General features: G+C 40.2%; 1 protein-coding gene across 2 annotated transcripts in view; it reads right to left on the minus strand.

Annotated features, from left to right (window-relative positions):
• Positions 1 to 23,415, minus strand: part of PKP2 (plakophilin 2) — a 79,511-nt gene that overhangs the window by 37,865 nt on the left and 18,231 nt on the right. For both annotated transcript variants that reach the window (XM_037139717.2, XM_037139716.2), the window contains exon 4: positions 15,782 to 15,917. In XM_037139717.2, the coding sequence (XP_036995612.1) occupies positions 15,782 to 15,917 (136 nt within the window). The remainder of the gene's footprint in view (positions 1 to 15,781; positions 15,918 to 23,415) is intronic.

Consider the following 23,415-nt stretch of genomic DNA (forward strand, 5'->3'; position numbering starts at 1 on the left):
GATAAAAGGTGGATGATAGCTAAGTGGACAGGAAGAGTTAAGTGATAAAAGCCTTGAGCATAATAAAGATGAAGAGAACTGGGAACTTGAGGAGTAAGGCAAGTTTTATGGAAGAATACCACATTGCATGAGTTTTCTAGGACAGAACTTTACAGTCAACAAATAAACTGAACAGAAATCACCTTCATCAATGGTAGCAGTAAAAAGTCATTAACCACAGTAACTGTAGTAGCAATGAAAACTAACCTAAATATAAGGTTATTTTTACAATCAATTGCTCTATTTTAAACAATTTCTATAAATTAGTCAAACATTTAAGTAAATAACATAACTTTACGCTCTTTTATGCCCTATTTTAAAAATATTTCTTCTATACAAATATGCAAGGGGCAGAACTAGGAATAAGAAGAACAATAGATGGTTTCGATCTGGGCAAGATGATTCTGCGTGCGAGGCTGCAAATATCTAATGAAATCAAGAGGTGGACACTGGGTTGCTGCAGAGAAATGTTAAGTTGCAGGCTGAGAGCTTTCTTTCTCATGGGCTTCCATTACTATCTGATTTAACATTTTTTAAGTTGGTAAGAACTTTGGGTAAAGATCTCGGTAATTTGCACCGTCTTAATGCAGAAATGTGTAGGTAACAAGTTGTGAATGGGCATGAGTTTCCTTTGCAGATGAAGTTCCTCCCCCATGATGAATGATGCCCTCATTATACAGCAGTTCACACTGGGCGGAGAGCTGCACCCCTGGCCCAGGGACGTATTTTCACATTTCCTATGTATCATCAAACTCTAGCCTCCCTTTCATATAGATAAATGAAATGTAAGGCCCAGTCTTCCAGTAACACTCCCATTTATTGGCTCTCTTCCAAGAAGACATTTGCAGAACAGGAGACCATTAGAAGATGGACCACAGCAATTTTGATGGGTGATGTCTAGAGCCATTCTAATATGCTTGCATAATAATTTTAAATGATATTTCATTTCATAGCTACCAATTCAATCTGGTCCAACAGATCACCCATTTGATCACTTCATCTATTCTCATTATTACATTTCCTTAAAAGCAGAAAGGCACAATTTATTTTTAAAACAGCCCGAAACTCACCTGTTTCCTTAATTCCGTCAAATTCTATTTCACAGTTGGGTTTTAAGGTGCTTAAATTCCCTCCATAAACATCATAAATGCCACGCAGACTAAATCTCCACAGTAGCAGTGTAAACATCAGATGCAAAAAGAAAATACCATTCATCCTGAAGGTACTTTGGCAGCTTTAGAAATATTTTATTACTTAATTTATAATTTATAAGTTGCCTTCTTCAAAATATGATGTGAAGTGCCTTACTGACCATACTGCCTTTCCAGCTGTGACGACAGTGTTAGCGAGAAGTGGCAGCTGGCAGCCTCCACCGCCCTGACCGGGGAGTGCAGACGGCACCCTTCCGTTTAACAGCCTTCTGACCAGTTGTCCCCTCGCCTGCCACCGCCAACCCCTTGGCTCTCCAACCCCTTGGCTCTCAGCACTTGCAGACACACCACGCTCAGATAAAAGCTGCAATCCGACCCCAGCTCTGCTGTACCGTAGAATTTGACTGCCTAGTGTCTGGCACCTACCTCACAATTAAAAATGGAGTTTAGTTAGGTGAGGACTTTTATCTTTTTCATCCAGCAAATGGATATAAATCATATTAAATGCGTGAAGCTAATGACATTTCCTCACTGTACAGAACCAGAAGGACGCTGGTAATGAATCCTATACACATCAGGACTAATGTCCCATGTGCTGCTCTGGCCCCTTTAAATTGAGGGCAGCAGCTGGAACCAGAGAGGTTACATCTGTTTCCCAGTTAGACTAAATCCTCAGGGGATTTGTTCTTCCTCGGGGAAAGGAAAAAAGAAACAGACCCACATGCACGTCTCAGAACTTCAAAGGAGCTTTCATTTGAGATGGTTTCTAAATATATGAAAGGGCAAAATCACGTCTTAGAATTTGAACTTCCCCTTTGCCCCTATCTGATTCTCTTCCCTGTCAACTCCAAAGTAAGGGAATGAGTAGGATTTCTGGTGGCAAATCCACAGAGGGAGCAGACGGCCTCCGTGGGGGTCTGGGCTCCCTGTGTCCAGATGCCTTTGCTCTCACTCCCTTTGCTGCTGGCAAAGCCCTGCTGCTCCTGCAGGAGCCGGCTCAGATGTCACCTCCTCCATGAAACGTCACTCCCTCTCTCTCCTTTCCCTCTCTGTAGAATTAAACACTCCCTATAAATTGGTAAAACCTTCAGGAAGGCAATTTGGAAATTCATGTCAGAAAGGAAAAATATTCTATTCTGGAAATCTTGGTTAGGAGGCAATTTCAAATGCAGAGACAGACTAGGAACACACAGTAGCAGTAGTTACTTTATAACAGTGAAAAATAAGAAACCATAAATGTCCAACAATGGGGGAAGACTGGCTAATGATTAACTGTCACATATTCACATATCCACATATTGAGGTGGCCATGGGAGAGGCAGGGCAATGTCTGAACTGACGGGTATTTTATTAGTCATGCAGCTTCCTCATCCATCAAAGAGGGGCGGTGTTAAGATAAGCAATTGTGTGCCAGGATGTGGTAGTTACTCCACCCTGGTAGCTACTTCTATCACCACGAATGGGCCACCATCAAAATGCCTACAAACTATTAAAGTTACAAGAAAACTCTTATGATATAATGGTACTGAAAAAAAGAAGCTGAATAAAATAACTGCATTTCTACTCACAAATATGGATGTAAAGAAGGGAATGAGATGAGGGGTCTGGGAGAACGGCTGGGCTATAAATGATGAACGAGGCATACTATTTTGTATATTTTTAAATAGCAAACATATTTGAGCATACTTTAAAAAATCAACACAAAAAATCTCCACAAACAAAGCCACATATTCAACTGATTACAGCTATGTACACCCAGGGTGGGGCAAAGGTAGGTTTGCAGGACATGAAACAGAGTTTATTCTTGTATTATTATTTATTCTTGTATATTTTCCATACGAATAACTTTAAACCTATGTTTGCCCCACTCTGTACATGTATTAAAAAACCAGAGAACAAAACCAAAATGTTAACAATGGTGGGACCATAACTATGTTTTTTTTCTTTTTTCCTTCTCAATTTCTCAAGGTCACCCTGGTAATTTGGAATGCCGGGATTCAAATCCAATACTCAAACCACCACGTACTTTATCTCCCAACCCAGCAGGAAGAGGAAGTTTAGAAGGAGGGCTGGATCATGGAAAAGAAAAGCAAAAGATGATGCGTTTATTTTTTGGTAAGTTGATGTCGAGCTTAGTGGGAAGTCTAGGAAATAGATGGACATGTAGTTTGGACCCCAGGAAGAGATATCAGCTGGAGATGCTGTGGGCCATCCATGCCTGGATCGCATATTACTTGGGGTCACAGAAGTGGATGAGGCAGGTCAAAAGATGGTGTTGAGTAGGAAAAGCCCCGGCAAGGCAGCTAAGGAATATCTAAAGGACAGGTCAAGCATAAATTTTTTTTCACAGAGGAAACCGGAAGAAGCCAGAGGGACAGAGAAAAACCAGGAAACTCTGGACCAAAAAAAGAAAAGTTTCACAAAAGAGAGAGTGATTGATGATATTAAATGCTGAGAATCCTAACCATATAAAATAAAAACTGAAAAGGTGCCACTGGTTTTAAAAGTTATGACTTAAGCCCTGGCTGGTGTGGCTCAGTGGACTGAGCACTGACTAGTGAACCAAGGGGTTGCTGGTTCGAATCCTAGTCTGAGCATATGCCTGGGTTGAAGACCAGGTCCCCTATTGGGGGTGAGCAAAAGGCAACCACACATTGATGCTCTCCCCCTCTCTTTCTCCCCCCTTCCCCTCTCTAAAAATATATAAATAAAATTTTTTTAAAAAAGTTATGACTTAAAATTGTAAACTTTATATCCAAATAGTAATTGCCTTTTATACATAATTTTAAAACTATAGCATCACGCGTATAGCAGGAGTTTGTTAATGTTCTTGGGTTATAACATCACAATTCTTAGATTTCCTACAAAGCATGCCTTTAGTTTTCAAGTTTCATTATTCTCAAAACTAGTCTTTGTTCCAGCTTTATCACAGAATAAGAGTTAAAAAGGCAAATATAGCTTTAATTCTACATTTGAGCAATAACATTAGTAATCAAATTAGTAACTTCATAATAGTGGAAATCTAGCCCAACTTGCGTTAACAGAAGAAAATCCAAGTAATGCCATTATTATAAAATGAAAGTAATAATACCAAGTACTTAAAGATTGGAAATGAGACAGATTTAAACATGTATCTGAATTGGCCATAAAAAGGACCCATTTTTAGCCCAGTTTTCCTGCAAATACCACCACTAACTTTCCGGCCTCCTCAAGAGAAGACTCTCCAGCCTCACTGGAGCCTGTAGACAAAGGCGCCCTCGCCAGAACCCTGACTGCACTCGCGGGAGTGGACCGGAGCTGCCTGTAGGTGCTTCTGCCTGGCTCGAATTACCTGATGGGCAGGATTAAGCACATTTCCTTCTGTGAAATCTACTGATTCCCTGAGTGCTCTCAAAGTGGGAAGGTCATTCTGCGTTGGGAAGGTCATTCTGCGTTGGGCTTCGTACTCCTATTTATACCAGTTGAGATGCCTGTTTATCAAGAATAGCTCAGGTTTCTTTCCCAATGTATTTATGTTAACTGTAATTATTACTGTAATAATGCAATTTATTTCTTAAAAAATGAAATACAAATGAAATACAAAATGAAAAAAGACTTCACTCTCTGAAAACTAATCCAAATGCTTTCAAAAGATTAAGTAAAGAACTTAAAAATAGAAAAATGTAAAAACATAAAAATCTAGAAGGGTTTAAAATCACATGAATTGGTGCTATTAAGTTTTTATTTCACTTTAAAAAAGCTAAAAATGGCAGATAATAAAGGGCATAGTTTGTGTAAGAAAGATCATTACAAACTATACCTGTTGATGTGCATAATTTTAAAAAAGATTTTCTCTGTAACTGATTAACTGATAACTATTAGTCTTGATCCCCCCCCCCAAAAAAAAAATTCTACAAAGAGATGCTTTTCTTTTGCTTGTCAGATTAACATAAACAAAAAAATATCTTGTGGTATTCACGATGCTGGTAAGAGTGTAAATTTGTACAATTTGGGGGAGGAGTTATTAGGGAGTTATTTATCAAAATTAAAAATGAGTCAATAGTAACAAAGGCTAAAATGACCTACTGCCTGAAACAACTTTAAAAACTGGAGAAAGGATACAATGGTTCGTAACTGGACATGGGGCAATGGTGGAAAGTGATCTGTAGGAGACAGAGAGCAAGCAAGGCGAGCCTAATGGCTGCCTCAGATCACTGCCCTCAGAGAGTTCCCAGGCCACGGTGCTGCAGTGAGGGCAGTAAGTGGAATTCAACAAGCTGAGCTGAGGACACAGACTGGAGATCCTAAGAAGAGCGAAGAGGTGAGTGTTTGCAAGGAAGGGTTCCAGAGAGATGAGCTTTACAGAAAGGAGTCCTGAGATCCCCGGAGGGTCCCATGCCAGTATTCAGTAGAGTATTAATTAGTGCACGTGTGTGAGAAAACTGCCCGAGGCCAGAGAAATAACCCCCTAAAAGGATTTTAGGAAACAACAGTTCCTCAAGCTCACACCAGCCATGAATACTGCCTATTCTCACTCATCCAGAAAACCTCCTTATTCATGGTACACTGTGTAGAGTTTGCAGAAGTGTTTTGCCTTAAGAATAAATGTCGCTCTGATCCTGCTGACCACAGTTGGAAAGAATCAAACAGTTTTCAAGTAACTTAACTGCATCCTAGAACAAAGCTCCAGAATATTTACAGAAAATTAAAAGTATACAGCATCCAACAAGATAAAATTCATAATACCTGGGACTAGGTAAGAAATTTCCAGGCATGCAAAAAGAAGAAGAAAATGCAAAGAAGAAGAAAAGTATGATTCATAATGAGAAGAAAGACCAATCAATTGAAACCCAGGTAGGGACATAGGAGATATAAAAAAGACTCAAATTTAACTTACACAGATAAAAACTATAATTTATGAAATACAAAAATAGAACTTCTGGCCAAGATGGAGGCATAGGTGGATACACTTTGCCTCCTCACACAAATGAAAGGACAACAACAAATTTAAAAACAAAAATAACCATAACTGCCAGAAAATCAAAATGAAATGTATTTAAGTTCAACAGTGAAGGAGTTAAACAAGAAACATTCATCCAGACTGGTAGGAGGGGAGGGAGACAGGCAGCTGGGATGGGGAGGACTTGCAGCAAGACAGCTGCTGAAGGACTGGGTGGATAAGGCAGCAGCTGGTAGACTGGGGTGGGCGAGGTGGCAGCTGGAGGACCAGGCAGCCCCACATTTGTGTGCAGATAAACTGAGAGGAACAACTGAAGAGTGAGACAAACCATGCAACCAAGGATTCCAGCTTGGGAAAAGAATGCCTCAAAATCTCTGTCTGGAAAGATCTGAGGGGGTTGCAGTGGCAGGAGAAACTCCCAGCCTCACAGGAGAGTTCCTTGGAGAGACCCACAGGGTCCTAGAATGTACACAAACACACCCACCTGAGAATCAGCATCAGAAGGGCCCAATTTGCTTCTGGGTAACGGGAAGAAGTGACTAAAAGCCAGTCAAGAGCTGAGCAAGTGGAATTGTTTCCTCTTGGCCTATTACAGTGCAACATACAGTGCAGTGCAGTGCAACATACAGTGCAACAACACAGCAACCTGGGTTGTCCCATTCTGGAGAATACCTAAGGCTCTGTCTGTCCCAAACAATGTAACAGGTGCACGAAACAAACAAACAAACAAACAAAAAATATATATATGGCTCAAATGAAAGAACAGATCAAAGCTCCCAAAATAGAACTAAGTGATGAAGAGATAGCCAACCTATCAGAAACAGAGTTCAAAACATTAGTAATCAGGACGTTCACAGAAATGGTTGAGTATGGTCACAAAATGAAGAAAAAAATGAAGGTTCTGAAAAGTAAAATAACGGAAGATATACAGGGAACCGACAGTGAAGGGAAGGAAACTGGGATTCCGAGCAACGGTTTGGACTAAAAGGAAGAAATAAACATCAACCAGAACAGAATGAAGAAACAAGAATTCAAAAAAATAAGGAGAGTCTTAGGAATCTCCAGGACAACTTTAAACATTCCAACATCTGAATCGTAGGGGTGTCAGAAGGAGAAAAGGAAGAGCAAGAAATTGAAAACTTATTTGAATCATAATTAAAGAGAACTTCCCCAATCTGGTGAAGGAAATAGACTTCCAGGAAGTCTAGGAAATTCAGAGAGTCCCAAAGAAGTTGGACCCAAGGAAGCACATACTAAGGCACATCATAATTACATTACTCAAGATTAAAATGAAGTAGAGAATCTTAAAAGCACCAAGAGAAAAAGAGGCAGTTACCCATTAAGGAGTTCCCACAAGACTATCTGCTGATTTTTCAAAAACAAACAAAAAAAAAAACCAAAAAAAAAAACCTTGCAGGCAAGAAGAGGCTAGAAAGAAGTACTCAAAGTCATGAAAGGTGAGGACCTACATCCAAGATTACTCTATCCAGCAAAACTATCATTGAGAATGGAAGGGCAGATCAAGTGCTTCCCAGATAAGGTCAACTTAAAGGAGTTGCTGGTCACCAAGCCCTTATTATATGAAATGTTAAAGGGACTTATCTAAGAAAAAGAAGATGATCAAAAATATAAACAGTAAAATGACAACAAACTCACAACTATCAACAACTGAACCTAAAAAAGACAAAACCAAAAACTAAGCAAACAACTAGAACAGAAACAGAACCACAGAAATGGAGACCCCATGGAGGGTTATCAGTGGGGAGAGAGAAGGGGGAGAATGAGGGAAAAGGTACAGGGAACAAGAAGCATAAACGGTAGGCACCAAATAGACAGAAGGAGGTTAAGAATAGTATAGAAAATGGAGAAGCCAAAGAACTTATATGTGTGACCCATGGACATGAACTAAGGTGGGGCAATGCTGGTGGGAGGGGAGGGTGTGAGGCAGAGGAGAATAAAAAGGAGAAAAAAAAATGGGATAATTGTAATAGTATATTCAATAAAATATACTTAAAAATAAATACAAAAATACAGCAAATTAGATTAAACAGAAGAATAGTGAATTTAAAGCACAGCAACTGAAATTGTCAAAGGAAATACAGGAAAGAAAACCTGGAACAGAAAACAAGTATGGATGAGCTGTGGGACAACTTCAGGCAGCCTGATATGTATATAAATGGAATTCCCAAAGAAAAGACAAAAAAATATTTGAGGTACTAATGGCTAAAACATTTCCAACCAAAATTTCAAATGTGATGAAAAGGAGAAATCCACAAATTTAAGCTCAATGAACTCCCAAGCACAAGAAACCTAAGGAAAATTACACTAAGGCATATTGTGACCAAATTGTTCAGCACCAGTGACAAACTGAAAAATTTAAAAGCAAGTTGGGTAGGCGGGGTGGGTGGGGGTAAAGACACATTATGTACAGAGGCAGGAGAAAAATGACAGATTTCTTCTCCCAAAAAATTACAATACAACTCTTTCAGAGAACAAAAGAGGGGGAGAACACTTCTCAATTTATTCTGTTAGGCTACTCTCACCCTCAATCCAAAATCGGACAAAGACATTGCAAAAAAGAAAATTAAAGATTAATATCCTTTGTAAATATAGCTGTATAATTTTTTAACAAAATTCGGAAAACAGCCCAAATGTCCCCATAGATGAGTGGATAAAGAAAATGTCATATATAGAATATATATAACATATGTAACATTTTATATGTTATATATAACATATATTATTAAGCCATGAAATGAAAGAAAATCCTTAGATTTGTGACAACATGAATAGGATGTTGAGTGCATTATGCAAAGTGAAATAAATCTCAAAAAGACGAATAGTGTATGATCTCACTTATACGCAGAATCTAAAATCACAGACTCACAGAACCACCAAAATCACAGATACAGAAAACAGATTGGTGGTTGCCAGAGGTAGGCATTTAGGCATTGGTGGTTGAAATGGGTAAAGGTGGTCAAAAGGTAGAGACTTTTGTAAAATAAGTAAGTCATGAGGATATAATGTTCAGCATGGTAATTATAGTTAATAACACTGTATTTTACATTTGAAAGTTGCTAAGAGTATATCTTAAAAGTTCTCATTACAAAGAAACCCTTGTAACCCTGTGTGGTGACGAATGGCACCTAAACTTATAGTGGTGATCATTTTGCTGTACACACGAAACTAATAAAACATTACATGTCAATTATACCTCAATTTAAAAAAAAACACCAAAAAGCAAGAAATATGATGTTAGAAAGTTTCCCTTTCTTCAAACAAAAACAACAAAACCTTGGCCTCCTCCTTCAATATCTTTCCTTGAACTATCTCTTTTGGGGGAGCAGAAGAGAATCTTAAAGAATGAAAAGATTACAATAGTGGGGTTTACGTAAGATTTGACAAGGCAAAGGTGAACATCTCAGGTGGCAGAGAGCATAAACAGAAACATGTATGTAGGGAAGCACCAGGCACGGTGAGGGGTCAGGGGCCTGCCTGAGTCTGAGTATACCCAGGAATACACGTGAAAGAACTGTGCCACATGGCTAGGAAGAAGACAGGTTCTTCCGTGGCCAATGAGAAGACATGGAGTAAGTGAAGAATTTTGTGTTTCTTGATCCATATAAAATGAGGATCCATCCTTTCGGCTGTGTTCTGTAAGAAATGTTCAAAATCAAACATGGCTAGTGGGAGTATAAAATGGTAAGGCCATTTTGGAAAGCTGGCAGTTTTTACAAAAATATATTTTATTGATTATACTATTACAGTTGTCCTAAGTTTTTCCTGCTTTGCCCTCCTCTGCCCAGTACCCCCATTCATTCCAGCAATCCCTCCCCCTTAGTTCATGTCCATGGGTTGTGCATATAAGTTCTTTGGCTTCTCCATTTCCTACTATTCCTAACTTCCCCCTGTCTGTTCTGTACCCACCATTTATGTTTCTTTATCTCTGCACCTTTCCCCCCATTCTTTCCCTCCCTTTCTGCCCCTTCTCCCTCCCTGCAGATTACCCTCCAAATAATCTCCAATTTATGATTCTGCTCCTGTTCTGGTTGTTTGCTTTGTTTGTTTTTTTTAGATTCATTTGTTGGTGGTTGTGAATTTGTTGCCCATTTAATGTTCATAGGTTTGATCTTCTTTTTCTTAAATAAGTCTCTTTAACATTTCATATAATAAGGGTTTGGTGATGATGAACTCCTTTAGCTTTACCTTCTCTGGGAAGCACTTTATCTGTCCTTCTATTCTCAACGATAGCTTTGCTGGATAGAGTAACCTAGGTTGTAGATCCTTCTGTATCACCACTTTGAACATTTCTTTCCAGCCCCTTCTTGTCTGCAAGGTTTCTTTTAAGGATTCAGCTGATGGTCTTATGGAAACTCCTTTGTAGATAACTCTCTTCGTTTCTCTTGCTGCTTTTAAGACTCTCTCTTTATCTTTAAACTTTGGCATTTTCATCACAATGTGTCTTGGTGTGGCCCTCTCTGGGTTTTCAATTTCTTGCTCTGCCTCTTCTCCTTCTGGCAACCTTATGATTTGAATGTTGATACATTTAAAATTGTCCCAGAGGTTCCTAAGTCTATCACCATTTTTTCAATTCTTTTTTCTCTCTGATGTTCCTATTGAATGCCTTTTCCTTTCTTGTGTTCCAAATCGTTGATCTGATTCTCAAGTACATACTCTCCACTGTTGGTTCTCTATTGATTTTTATTTCATTTAGTGTAACCTTCACTTCTTCCCTTATGTTTTTGCCATACTCAGTTAGTCCTTTGACCATCCTGATTACCAATGTATTGAAACCCTGCATCTGATAGGTTGGTTATCTCCATTTTGTTTAGTTATTTTTCTGGAGTTTTGTTCTGTTCTTTCATTTGGGCCATACTTCTTTGTCTCCTCAATTTGGCAACCTCCCTGTGTTTGTTTCTGTATTAAGTAGAGCTGCTTTGACTCCCTGTCTTTGAAAAAGCACCTGTAATTTGTGTGGGGTGGAACCTTAGGTAATTGCCAGGGTGGGGCAAACTACTTCACCGCTTTGTGGCTCTGTATGAGGGGAGGACAATGCCACTGCCTGGCTTCTGGTGGTGTGCCAGCAGTTGGCCCAACTGTAGTCACTTCACCCACGCCCTATATATGACTGGTGCCCTTCCAGCCCTTGCCCTGGTGGTGAATCTCAGATTGGGCATGTTTCTGAATGTTCTAAGTCTGTGAAGGCCCTTTAAATGGACTCTTCTGAAAATCTGGCAGTTTCTTCCACTGCCCCAACCCCTACTGGTTTTTACAGCCAGAAGTTATGGGGATTTAACTTTCTAGTACTAGAACCCTGGGCTATGCAGTCTGACCTGTGATCGCTTGTTCCCAAGGTATCCCTCCTGATTTTTATCCACCACATGCGAGTGTGGGACCACCTGTTTCCCACTGTCCCTCTGGTGTGTCTCTGGGCCACTCAGCCCATCTCCACGACTCTGTCCCTCCTACCCATCTGGATGAATGTGGCTTCTTTAAATCCTTGGTTTTAAACTTCCATACAGCTCAGATTTCTGGTGGTTCTGGGTATTATCTGTTTTGAGATATAGTTGTAATTCTCTCTGTGGTAGCTTGAGGAGGTGAAGCACGTCTCTCTATGCCTCCACCCGACCAGAAGTCCTTGGAAAACTGGCAGTTCTTAATAAAGTTATACATATACCTATTTTATGACCCAGCAATTGTGCTCCTAGGTATTTACCCATGATAAACTTTTATTCACAGAAATGCTTATTTATTCATGTTTACAGAGGCTTAGTTCATAGTTATCAGAAGATGGAAACAAATGTCCTTCAGCTGGTGACAAGATAAACAAACTGTGGTATATCCATCCATAGGATGGAATCCTACCTGGAAAAACAAATTGGGACGGACTACTTATACACGCAACATGGATGAAACTCCAATATGTATGCTAAGTGTAAGAAGACAGACCCAAAGGGCTATGTATTATATGACTCCATTTATCTGACACTTTGGAATGAGTAAAACTTAGTGATAGGCAGAAGATCATGTCAGGGGCTGGAGATGGGGGAAGAACTGATTGCAAAGGGACATAAAGGACTTTGGGGGGGGTAATGGAACAGTTTTTTATCTTGATTGTAGTGGTGGTTACATGACTGTGTTTGACAGAAAACTGTACACTAAAGAAGGCATATACTATATGTAAATCATTCTGTCATCTTGAAAAACAAAACAGAGCACTGGGGGGGTGGGCTGGGATGGGAGTAAAAGACAGAAAACTGTACCTGAACAACAATTAAAATAAATAAATTAATAAATTAATTAATAATAAAAAGAAAAAACAGTACTTTTTTGAGTTTGGTATTAAAGCCAAATTTTTTTAAAAAAAGGATCTCTCAGAACCTAGCAAAATCTAAGGGGCAGATTTCTTTATAAAATTTCCTGATAGAATTGATTTTTCCATTCTATTTTAAAGAAATGGCCTTAGAAATATTCAATGATTTCAGCTTAGTGATATGGCTGGACCTTTTTTTTTTTTTAACTTAAATGCATTTTATTTTTAGACAACCTACATGACAGGTTTTTCCTTAGAAATAATGCCTCCAGTCCAAATAAATCAAGGTCAAAATAAACGAAGAGCTCCAGATAACATCAGTTCCGTTTGTTATGGTGTTGGATGAAAAGCAGCAGCCAGCCCAGGCCGGGTGGCTCAGTTGGTTGGAGCGCTGTCCCATGTACCAGAAGGTTACAGGCTCGGTCCTCATCAGGACACACACCTAGGTTTGTGCGGGGAGAGCACAGGAGGCAACCACTGGATGTCTGTCTTTCACATCGACGTGTATATCTCTCTAACTCGAATCAATAAACATATCCTCTAGTGAGAATTTGTTTTAAAAAAGAGGCAGCCAGTTAGGATGACAGGTGATACATCCAAATTGCCAAACTTGTTAACATTTTCCCATTTCTAAGCCATTCCTAAAAGAGAATCATCCGTGGGGCCAGCAGAGCGCCCATGCCATCCGGATGCATGTTTTCACCACTAGAAAACTGGTAGATGTTGAGATTAGCAAGAATGTGCTCGATTTGTGTTAAAGACCCTGTCATAAGAGCTTTACTCTTTCTGGTCTCTGTTTTTCAAGTTTCCCTTTGATAGATTTTGTGTAATCTCTGATGGACTTCCTATAGGCTTCTTTTGTGAAGCTTTCAGGTGCCCCGCCTGCCCTTGGGGACTTTAGCGGAGACGATTCCACCAATAAGCGAGTCATCCATATTATCTTCTCTTACCGATCATCTTCCCTTCCACCTCTGTGCACAGTCCCTCTGCATCTCCGGGATCTTTTAGATATCGGAAACCATCTCATCATGGTGGATGAGGTCCTGGTGGGTGACCATGACGGCTGGCAGCTGGAGGGAGAGGACAGTGGCGCTGACAGGAGGAGCACTGAGTTGCCTAAGTGCTGCCTCAGTGGCGCCGGGCGAAGGACGGGGAGTGGGCAGAAAAGCAGGGCTGTATCTTTTTACCTGGTGCAACTGTACAGTAATAAAACCCTTTGTCTGTTAGAAAAAACAACCCACAAATAACCCCTAGATTAAATATCTCCAAAATATAAACCAATCCACAAGGATCACAACAGTTAATGGCGAAAGACAGAAGGCTTCAAAGAACAACACGTGCACTACCGCTTCTCTTTAACAACGTGCTGGTGGTTCTAGCCAGCATGAAGAGAAAAAAAGAAATATAAGTCATTTCAATTGTAAAGGAAGAAACAAAACTGACTTTATTCACAGATGGCATGATCTTCTACGCAGAAAATCTGATGAATCTACAAATACGACACAGAGCTAAGGAGTGAATTAGTACGGCAGGATACAAGATCACCTGTACTGACTGAACTGTATTTCTGTATACCAGCATTGCACAATCAAACACTGAAATAAAACAACCCCTGAGCATCTGTAAAGGTATGTAGAAATATGGCATCTTTAAGGATAAATCTGACAAGAAACACTGAAGACCTCTAGAGTAGAAACTACAAAACAATGCTGAGGGAAAACAGAGACCTAAATAAATTGTGAAATGTATCTTGTTCAGGAGTCAGAAGACTCAATACAGTTCACACGTCAATTCTCCACATATTGATCTATAGATTCAATGTAATCTGAAAAAAAATCCCAGAAATTTTATAAAGGTAGAAGTTGACAAGCTGATTCTAAAATTCAAATGTACTGCAAAAGACCTAGTCTAGCCAAAATAACTTGAAGAAAAAGAGCAAAGAGGACTAATATTACCTAATTTCAAGACTTAAAATAAAACCAGAATAATCCAGACTGTGGTTTTGGTATCTGTAAATATAGATAAACAAATCCATGGAATAGAATACATCATCCAAAAATAGATTCACACACTGATCAATTTCCTGCCAACAAAGGCATAAAAACAATTCAGTACCAAAAGGAAAGCCAACAAATGGTGCCTGAAAAACTGCACATACACATTTTTTAAAGACTGATTTTAAGAGAGATAAATTCTAGAAAATTTGATATTATTTATAGTAACAGAAGAACAGAGCTAAGGTTGCGTAGGGTCTAAAAGTGGGTGGGGGACGGGTGGGTTTAAGGACAACAGGGCACGAGGAAACTGTGAAGGTCATGGCTACGCTCAGTGTCTCCATTGTGATGATTTTTTCCCAGTGCCAAAACATGTCAAAACTCTGTCACATGGTACCTTACGAAAGGCATTTAAAAAATGAACAAACAAAACTAGTACATTTATACAACATAAATCAATGCAACAGTTTTAAGAAATAAAGGAGGGCTAATATAGATCGAAGATTTCCAAGCTACTAAATGAAGGCAAAGTACAGAGCACTATAAATAATCTGCTGCCATTTGTGATTTTTGTTTCAAACAAAAAAGGATACTCAACCAGCCCATCCAGTAATTGTTTCTACACGCATAGAATATCTCTGGAAATAAACCCAGAAACTGATGAGAGAGAGAGAGAGAGAGAGACTGAAAGAGAGAGAAGGAGGAAGGGAGGAGACAGAGGGGAGAGTGAGAGGGAGAGAGAGGAAAACGGGGAGAAGCTGGGGTTTGAGGTAGGAGAGAAACTCTTTCCACTGCAGACCTTTTTGAACTATGATCCCTACCCCTGCCACAGATGTATTACTTTTTAAAACAAACAAATAATAAAATTACCCACTGATTCTATTTTAGGGCGCTGGTTATTAGGAACACGTGTGGAAGTGCCCAAACACACATGTAAAAAGTTGATATGTATGATAAATTATTTAGCAAAAACAAAAATTGGAAAATTGGCTTGTATTTAATATAATGCAGAACACACTCATGCCACCTCCCTACCCTCTCTCAGAGAAATCAAAAAGCACCCAGACTGTCAACAATTGCCTCTGGGGATGGTTTTAAAGGGGGAGGTCTATGTAGTGACTTTAAGTTTATGAGTTGAGGGAACATTTTTCACAAAGTATATATTTTCTTTTAAATGAAAAACTCTCGCCCTGACTGGTGTGGCTCAGTTGGTTGGGCATCAATGTATAATCGACATATAACTCAATGATGATGTTTAAAAATGTAAGTATGTTACTGGTTTAGGTTTGCAGGGTTGCCATAGTAGACAGAGCCAGTTCTGCAATGGACTTCAGATGATACTCACCCTTTTCCGCGCTTCAGATTTCTGGAAGCACTCATGCTGTATGAAGGTGGCTGCCACCGAAATCCTGGCAGGGGGTGTGTGGTCTGCATCCAGCATACTCACTGCCCGCTCCAGAGTCATCTCCACGTCTGCATTCCTAGACGAACAGTCACAGGTTCAGCAAAATTCCAAACCCGCTCTCTCCTACCTATCAACCTGACCCTCCAGAGATGACTCAGCTAATACTGGAAAGTGCCTGGAACATCAGTCTTGCCTCCTTCAGGCAAAAGAAAAGTCAGTACCTGAGATCAGAAAGTATAGGAAGCTAGCAGCAGAAATACTTCAGTTCTGGTTAGACTGGCGTCAGAAAATCATCACTGAATTGAGCAGATTCATAATAAATGAGGTCTGTCCAGAAAAAGTGCAGCCATTGTTAATATAAAGGTTTGCATGACATCAGTGCAGCCTGGCAGACAAACAGAGTGGCCTGGAACGCCTATGCATGAACAATGACAACCTCACTGTACTAATCAGTGGGGGCGGTACACACTGTTGAGTGAGCATGTGTACAATTTTCAAAATGACTAAGCACGTAGAGCAACGAATCTGCATCAAATTTTACGTTAAGCTTGAACATTCCTCCACAGAAACTCTTTGGATGATTCAGAAGGCTGCAGCTATAAGCATCTGGTGATTGGCAGCTTCATCACAACAACATGCCCACTCATACATCATGTCTTGTGCGAGAAACATCAAATCACCCAGGTGACTCGGCCCACCTACAGCCCAGATTTGGTGCCCTATGACTTCTGGCTTTTCCCAAAACTAAAATCACCTTTGAAAGGGAAGAGATTTCAGACTGTCAGTGAGATTCAGGAAAACACAACGGGGGAGCTGATGGTGATTGGGAGAACTGTGTGAGGTCCCCAAGTGTCTACTTTGAAGGGGACTGAACATGCATAATGTTTCTTGTATTGGCGTCAATAATAAGAAACCATTTTTCATATTACATTATTGGATACCTTCTGAACAGACCCCATATACCAAAGAAACTGAACTGTGTTTCAGATAAATACGGGTAGTGTGATAGTCACACCTGAAAAGGGAGTTTAAAGGAACAATAAGAGTTCCTTTAAGAGTTCCAATAAGAGTTCCAGGTGAAATTTAAAACAAATCTGGTCATAGAAATAAAAAATTATTGCTACCCTGGTCATGTCAGACCTGTAGAGAAAACACCTTTCCTGGAAAATCATTAGATTTTCCTCAAAGCTTCTCTGACTGTGTTATTTGACCTGAAAATGAGTTTTTAAAAAAGCATTTTAAAAGTGTTCTTATTTAATGAAAGTAACAATATATAAAAAGTAAAAGCCAGGAAAACTGAGTTCATTTTGTTAAAATAAGTCATGCTGGTATGACAAAATCCATGAGGAAAGGTAATGATTGAATGCAATGATAAATACGCTTTTTCTTAAAAGAACAATTTTATACACATTCTCTTACCATTTGCTTTGCTATTGTAATGACGTTGAATTTATGTCTAGCTAGCAGCCTATGTCCTTTACGAATTCGAAGTATTTACAGTGGTGATGAAATCTGATGCCGTTTGACACAGAGAGGATATTTATAGAGGACAATTAAAACTGCTACTTGTAAAATAAAAACCGGTACCTCCCAAATGCCTCATAGAACTACAGTTTTCTCCCCTTTTATTTCTGCCTGGAGGGTGACCAGATTACGCAGTCTGTATCAGTGTGGTTTGGCTCCCCTAATCATTGCCTCAGAGAAATTACTCAGGACGCTAACATCTTAGAGTCATGGCCGAAGACATGCTTTAAAGGCAGGACCCTGCTTTGGCTTCAAAGAGGGGAGGCTGATTCATTCCAGGTAATAAACTCCAAAGACATCCTGGGAGGGTGTTTTCCAGCACCGGCTAGCAAGCACAGTGAGTAAGTCCTCTCATGTCGGGCTACCCCCAGTACATACACATGTGCTCTGACGTGAGTGTGTGTTGTGTTGCGAATGGTGTTTGTACGTGGGTGGATGTGGCACAGGGGAGGGGATAAATGAGCCTCGTGACTAAGAACTAATACTCACTGCCTCTGAAACACATGTTCAAACTCAGAAGTGTTACCTCATGAGTGTAAGGGCATTAAAAATGAGGCAGCAGAAACAGTTCTGGCATCCACACTGGGAATTATGTAATGATCTCATATTTTAAAATGTGCCTCAGGAGTCAGTTTCGTTGGTAAAAAGTGTAGGCTATGACCATTAAAATCAGAATTTGAGTCATTTAAAAAAAACATAAAGTTTTTAAAGGAGATGGAAATAACTGACATGCATAGACTCCAATGCCTTTAGAGAGAAATCTGGACTCTACCAATCTCAATCTCAGTGATAGTTTTAAGTCTTTAGCATTTACCAGTACAGGTGTTGTTATTGATGAGAGATCACTCACAGCATAAGAATACCCTTTTGTTTAACACAGCTTAAAAAAAAAAAGATTCAACCATTAATCCACTTCATAAGTCATAAATGACTCAGAGGAGTTTGAATTTCCCAAAAATAATTCCATTACTCGAATCCTCTAATTTTTTTTTAATGTGATTCACAAAGAAGCTCTGCATTCACTCCTAGCCAATCCAATGCCATTTACTTTATTATTAAGGAAAGTTCCCACACTGAACAAAGGCCCCCTCAATGGAAGGTTTGCTAGAGCTGTCGGGGCACCCGTTTCTGGGTTTGTGAGTGTCTGTGATGCCCAGGTCTAAAACGCAGCAATGTTCTGACCCCACTCTGGCTCTAATCCCACCACCCTCCGTCCCCTTCCCCCCTCTTTCCCTTCCTCTGATGGGCCAGTCCATCTAACCACACCACACTTTCAATCCTTTCCTACACCCTGCAGGTCTCTTCACAAACCACTTGGATTTTCTCTAGAAAGTCCATCCTTCTACTTAATTCTTGCCTATTCATCTAGACTCACTTCAAACATGCTCACTTCTGTGACATCGGTCTTGTGCCCTATTCCAGCTAGAGCTACTCCTTTCCTTCTGTTCTCCTGCAGCACTCCTCCCTGGCGTCCCCTGCTGTTTCTCTTTTGTCCTCCTTCCTTCTTTCCCCCTTTCCTTCTCCCCTCCTACTCATTCATCATCAAGCACTTCCTGAAGCCTGCAAAAATGTGGCTTGGAAATGGGGTTGGGAGGGCGGGGAGATCAGGAAGAGCAGTTGTCACCGGGACCCCATTATCCCGGTAGCACACTTGCCCGAACTGAGTCTTTTCAACACATTATCAGTTAACATGTTAACGCAATGTCAATGTAAATAAGGAATGTAGGGAGGGGGGCATATAAACTATTCTTGGTCAGAATATGAGCTAATATTTAGCAATAAATAACAACCTGTATTTTTTTAATGTGTGCAATCCCATCAGTAACAGCACAGCGCGGCTGCAGGCTGGTCCCCAGATGCTAGAATAGGGCTACACCTCCAAGGCCAACAAACACTAAGCGACGAATGGAAATCTGCATGTGGTCACGGACACTGAGGAAATGCAATTCCCCTGCCTCAGAAGGATTTTAGGTGTGCTGTGTGGAGTATAAGGGGACAAAAAGTTAATGGGAAAAAATACAATAAAGATTAGATTTTAAAAAGTGTGATAAAAGCTAAAAGCACCATTTGAAAGGTGACTTTGGAGTAGATCTGTGTTTCTAGAAACAATATTGAGGGCACCACAAAAGTCTTAGAGGAAGCAATGAAGCCTTGAACTGGGCTGTTAAAAATGAAAATAGTTGAAAGAGACTTTAAAGAAGTCAGTAATTAAGAGGATGTGGAGGGAAGTTGATGTGACATATTTTATGCTCTATGCCACAGACCTGCCTGGTTTAGACCTGTCCTAGAGACCCAGTCTCTCCCCTTCATCTCCTTAGCACACTGTCTTCTGGTCTCTGAGTTGCTGTATACACTAGTATGTACCACACAGTATACATAGCACTTGATGATGCATCTTACTTTCCTTTTCACTGATCCTCTCTCACCTTCATATATCCCTCTCAATTTTTCTCTTATAGTTCTTACTGCAGTCCTGTGTATCCCGAGGAACCAATGTTCATTTACTAAACCACCCATCCCCCATAGGTGCGGAAATCACATTTTTGGAAAAACTGATCTAGAAGTTTTTTTTTTTTACTTGGTGCTTTCTTGAATCATCTTCTTCAGTCTGATTTAGGACAGGCATTGACTGTCGGTCTCTCTTTTACTCCCAGGTCTTGGCTTTCAGCTGCATTAGTAACTGTCTGGGCAGCCATTCTTCTTTTAGAAAGAAAGATCCATGGTTTAATACCTTATTTCATTACACAGGTTTATAGTTTTATCTAGCTACTCTACAGGAGTGTTCCACAAATGTGAGACAACAGTTCTTTACAGGTGGGACTTTCATTAAACATAAAACAGTAGGTTCTAAAAGTGGGGGCTGGGTAGACATGAAATGTGAGACAAGGCCAAGGAGAGCTGCCTCGGGAGCAGGGCTCTCAGAGAACAGTCTGAGACAGTGACACGAGCCACAGCAAAGCAAGGAGCAGAGTCAGGCACCGACGCCACCTGGATGGTTTATTTTCCTCATTATAGGAAATGCCCCTGACTCCCCTTTTCACAGAAAGCAAAATTTTCAAAGAGAGTTCATTTCTATGATTTCTGATCTCTAGAATGGCAACTTTAGGAATCATCAAGAATTGATTTCTTGCCTTTAATTTTAAATTTCTTGACCCCCAACTATTCCTTCTCTTTTTGAAATATAATTATTCTAATACGATTTACCCTATACGTTCAAGCAATAACCTGAAGTGGTGTGGTTAATACTTCATCTAGAATTTGAGTAACCAAAGAACCTAGATGTTAAGAAGGAGAAAGTTTAGATTCCATTTCTTCCTCCTTTAATCCCTTCATTCTCTCACCAAACATTTACATGGGGTGCTGAGAATATAAACATGATAAGACACACTCACAAAAAGCTCAAAGTCTAGAGGAAGAGAAGATAAGTAAATGAATAAGCTCCACATATTTTTCAGGGAGAGGTACCTACACAGTGCAGATAACTGGGGCACCTGGTGCAGACAGACTAGGCTGAGAAGGGAGTGGTCAGGGAAAGGTGGTATCTGAGCTGAGCCGAGCAAAACCAGAGCTAATGGGGGGAAAAGAGATGATGGTAGACAGACGGACAGATGGATGAATGGATGGAGGAAGAGAGGGAGGGAGGAAGAAAGGAAATATATGAGTGAATATCTCTCATTGTGGGAAATAAAAGAGGTTCCGAGTGGTGTGTTTACGTGAGGGTGTGTTTGGGGGTGGTGGCGATGAAGTGAGAAGATTAAGAGTAGAAAGGTGACACTGGACAAGCAGCGGGGGAACAAGGGCCTTGTGTGCCATGTGAAAAAGCAGAGAAAGTTGGTGGGATTAAGGAAAGGTTACAAAATGGAGAGAGAGCAATAACCAGATCTGGGAAGCCCATTCTAACACTGCTGGAGAACGGTTCTGAGCGAACAGGGCAAGAGGCAGACAGACCCATGCAATGAAGATGGGAAAAAAGCAAAAGTTTCAGAGCATTAAGGAGATAAAAATATGACTTGGTGTTATGTCATTGGGGAGGGTGAAGATAAGAATGACTTTCAGGTTTAGTATGAGGAGATGGTTAGGAGTAGAGGGCCTAGAGGAGCTGATAAATTTAGTTTTGGCTATACTGACTTGGGAAGTCCAAGAGGTTATTGGAAATACAGGGTGGAACAAAAGTAGTTTTATAGTTGTTTGAATAGAAAATAATACAGTAATTAATAAACAAAAATGCAAGAATAAACTCTGTGTTTTACATACCCACACTTGTAAACCTACAGTTGCCTCACCCTGTGTACACAAGCCTAGAGTTCAGGATAGAGGATGGAGCTGAAGACAAGACTCTGGGACTCATCACAAGATGTAAGTGTGGTACACAGGGCCTCTCTGGAAAGAGCAGCAAGACTTGGGAGAGAAGGATTACTGAAGACGACTTCTCTGAGCATGCAGAAAGTCTTTCCAGAGAAGACTAAGAAGAGAGGTCTTGGGGAGGTGAGTGGGAAACCAGGGGAAGAGAGAATTTCACTAACAGGGTGTTAAATGCTGCCCAGAGGCTGAGCACTGTTAAGGACTGAGTGAATATGTGTGTGTGTGCTTTGGCTGTGGCCCTAAGGCAGTCACTGGTACGTTGCGGGGAGAATGATTCGGTCAAACAGTGGGGACTCACACCATGTGGCAGCGGGTTGATGAGAGGCTGGGAATCCACAGGCTGCTTTACGGAGCCCGGAGGCCCAGCCATGAGGGAAGAGAAGAGTGCCAGGTACGGGAGGATGTGGCAGGATAGCTTTGTTATTGTCAAAGTCATTTCGTTAAGATCATGTGGAGCACAAATCTTAGAATTAGAATAGGCATTCAATAAGTTCTAAATTAGCCATTTAAAAGCCTTGATCAGCATTTCCCTTCCATAGTTACCTCACGTATTTTTCTTCTCTATAAGTGAGTCCATATTGACAAAGTTCTGCTTTCTACAAGAAATGTTTGAAGTCTCATGCGCAATTTTGCTTTATAAAAATATTTCCTGCTCTGGCTGGTGTGGCTCAGTGGACTGAGCACTGACCGGCCTGTGAACCCAAGGGTTGCCGGTTCAATTCCCAGCCAGGGCATATGCGTGGGTTGTGTGTGGGCCGGGTCCCCAGGAGCAGGCATGAGAGAAGCAACCACACATTGATCTTTCTCTCCCTCTCTTTCTCCCTCTGTAAAAATAAATAAATAAAATCTTTAAAAATTTTTTCCTGCTTCAATTTTAGACTAACCCTAACATCTCTTATCCACAGTACCTGCATGGTCAATGTGTCTACAGTACAACTTCACTTAAAGTGACAACGAAAGGTAACAACTTCCATTAAGCAACATTAGAATTCAAACAAAAAAATCACAGTCAATGTTTTACCATAATGATACATCATGATTTCAGGACTTGTGACTTAATCATCCAGCCATTTCCCAATCTTTCTCTTTGTACCTTTCTCCTCAGTTTATAAAATTTGCACTCCAACATTAAACTTGAAAAAGGGTTAAGTTCCAAAGACCAGATTAGTCAAGCCATACAGTAAAAGTAAGACAGGCACAGGAATGACTTTGAATATCTAATTTTTTTAATTGTTTGGTGTTACAAAAAAAAATACCCTCGAAGTCACCGACACTAGAATCAAAAAGTAGAAGTACTGGGTGTAAAAGGCGGGGAAGCAACATTTGAAAATGAGCTGCCTCTCCTTAAATCTTTCTTATAGTAGTAGTTACCAAAATAGCTTCTCAGGTTCAATAAGTCTTTTTGCCTTTTTCCTTTCTTTTTTCTTCTTTTTTTATTGCAAGAAAATGAATGCAACGATCCACTTCTTGGTCTACTTTGGTGTCAGCTCTCATTCAGTCGAGGTAGTCGCCCTTCAGCTAGCATCTAATTTGGAACAACAGATAGGTTGACTGTCCCATTTCCCTGCAAAGCTGCCATGTGAGCAGGTAGCCTGGTCTCTGTCTCTGAGGTAAAGAGGAGGCTAATATGTCAATTAGGCAGCCACCTGAAAAGTCGTTATTTTAATTGCTAATCTCATGAACCCTTT

Source organism: Artibeus jamaicensis, unplaced genomic scaffold (genome assembly GCF_021234435.1).
Source record: "Artibeus jamaicensis isolate MK-2021 breed Jamaican fruit bat unplaced genomic scaffold, CSHL_Jam_final contig_233, whole genome shotgun sequence".
NCBI classification, from domain to species: domain Eukaryota; kingdom Metazoa; phylum Chordata; class Mammalia; order Chiroptera; family Phyllostomidae; genus Artibeus; species Artibeus jamaicensis.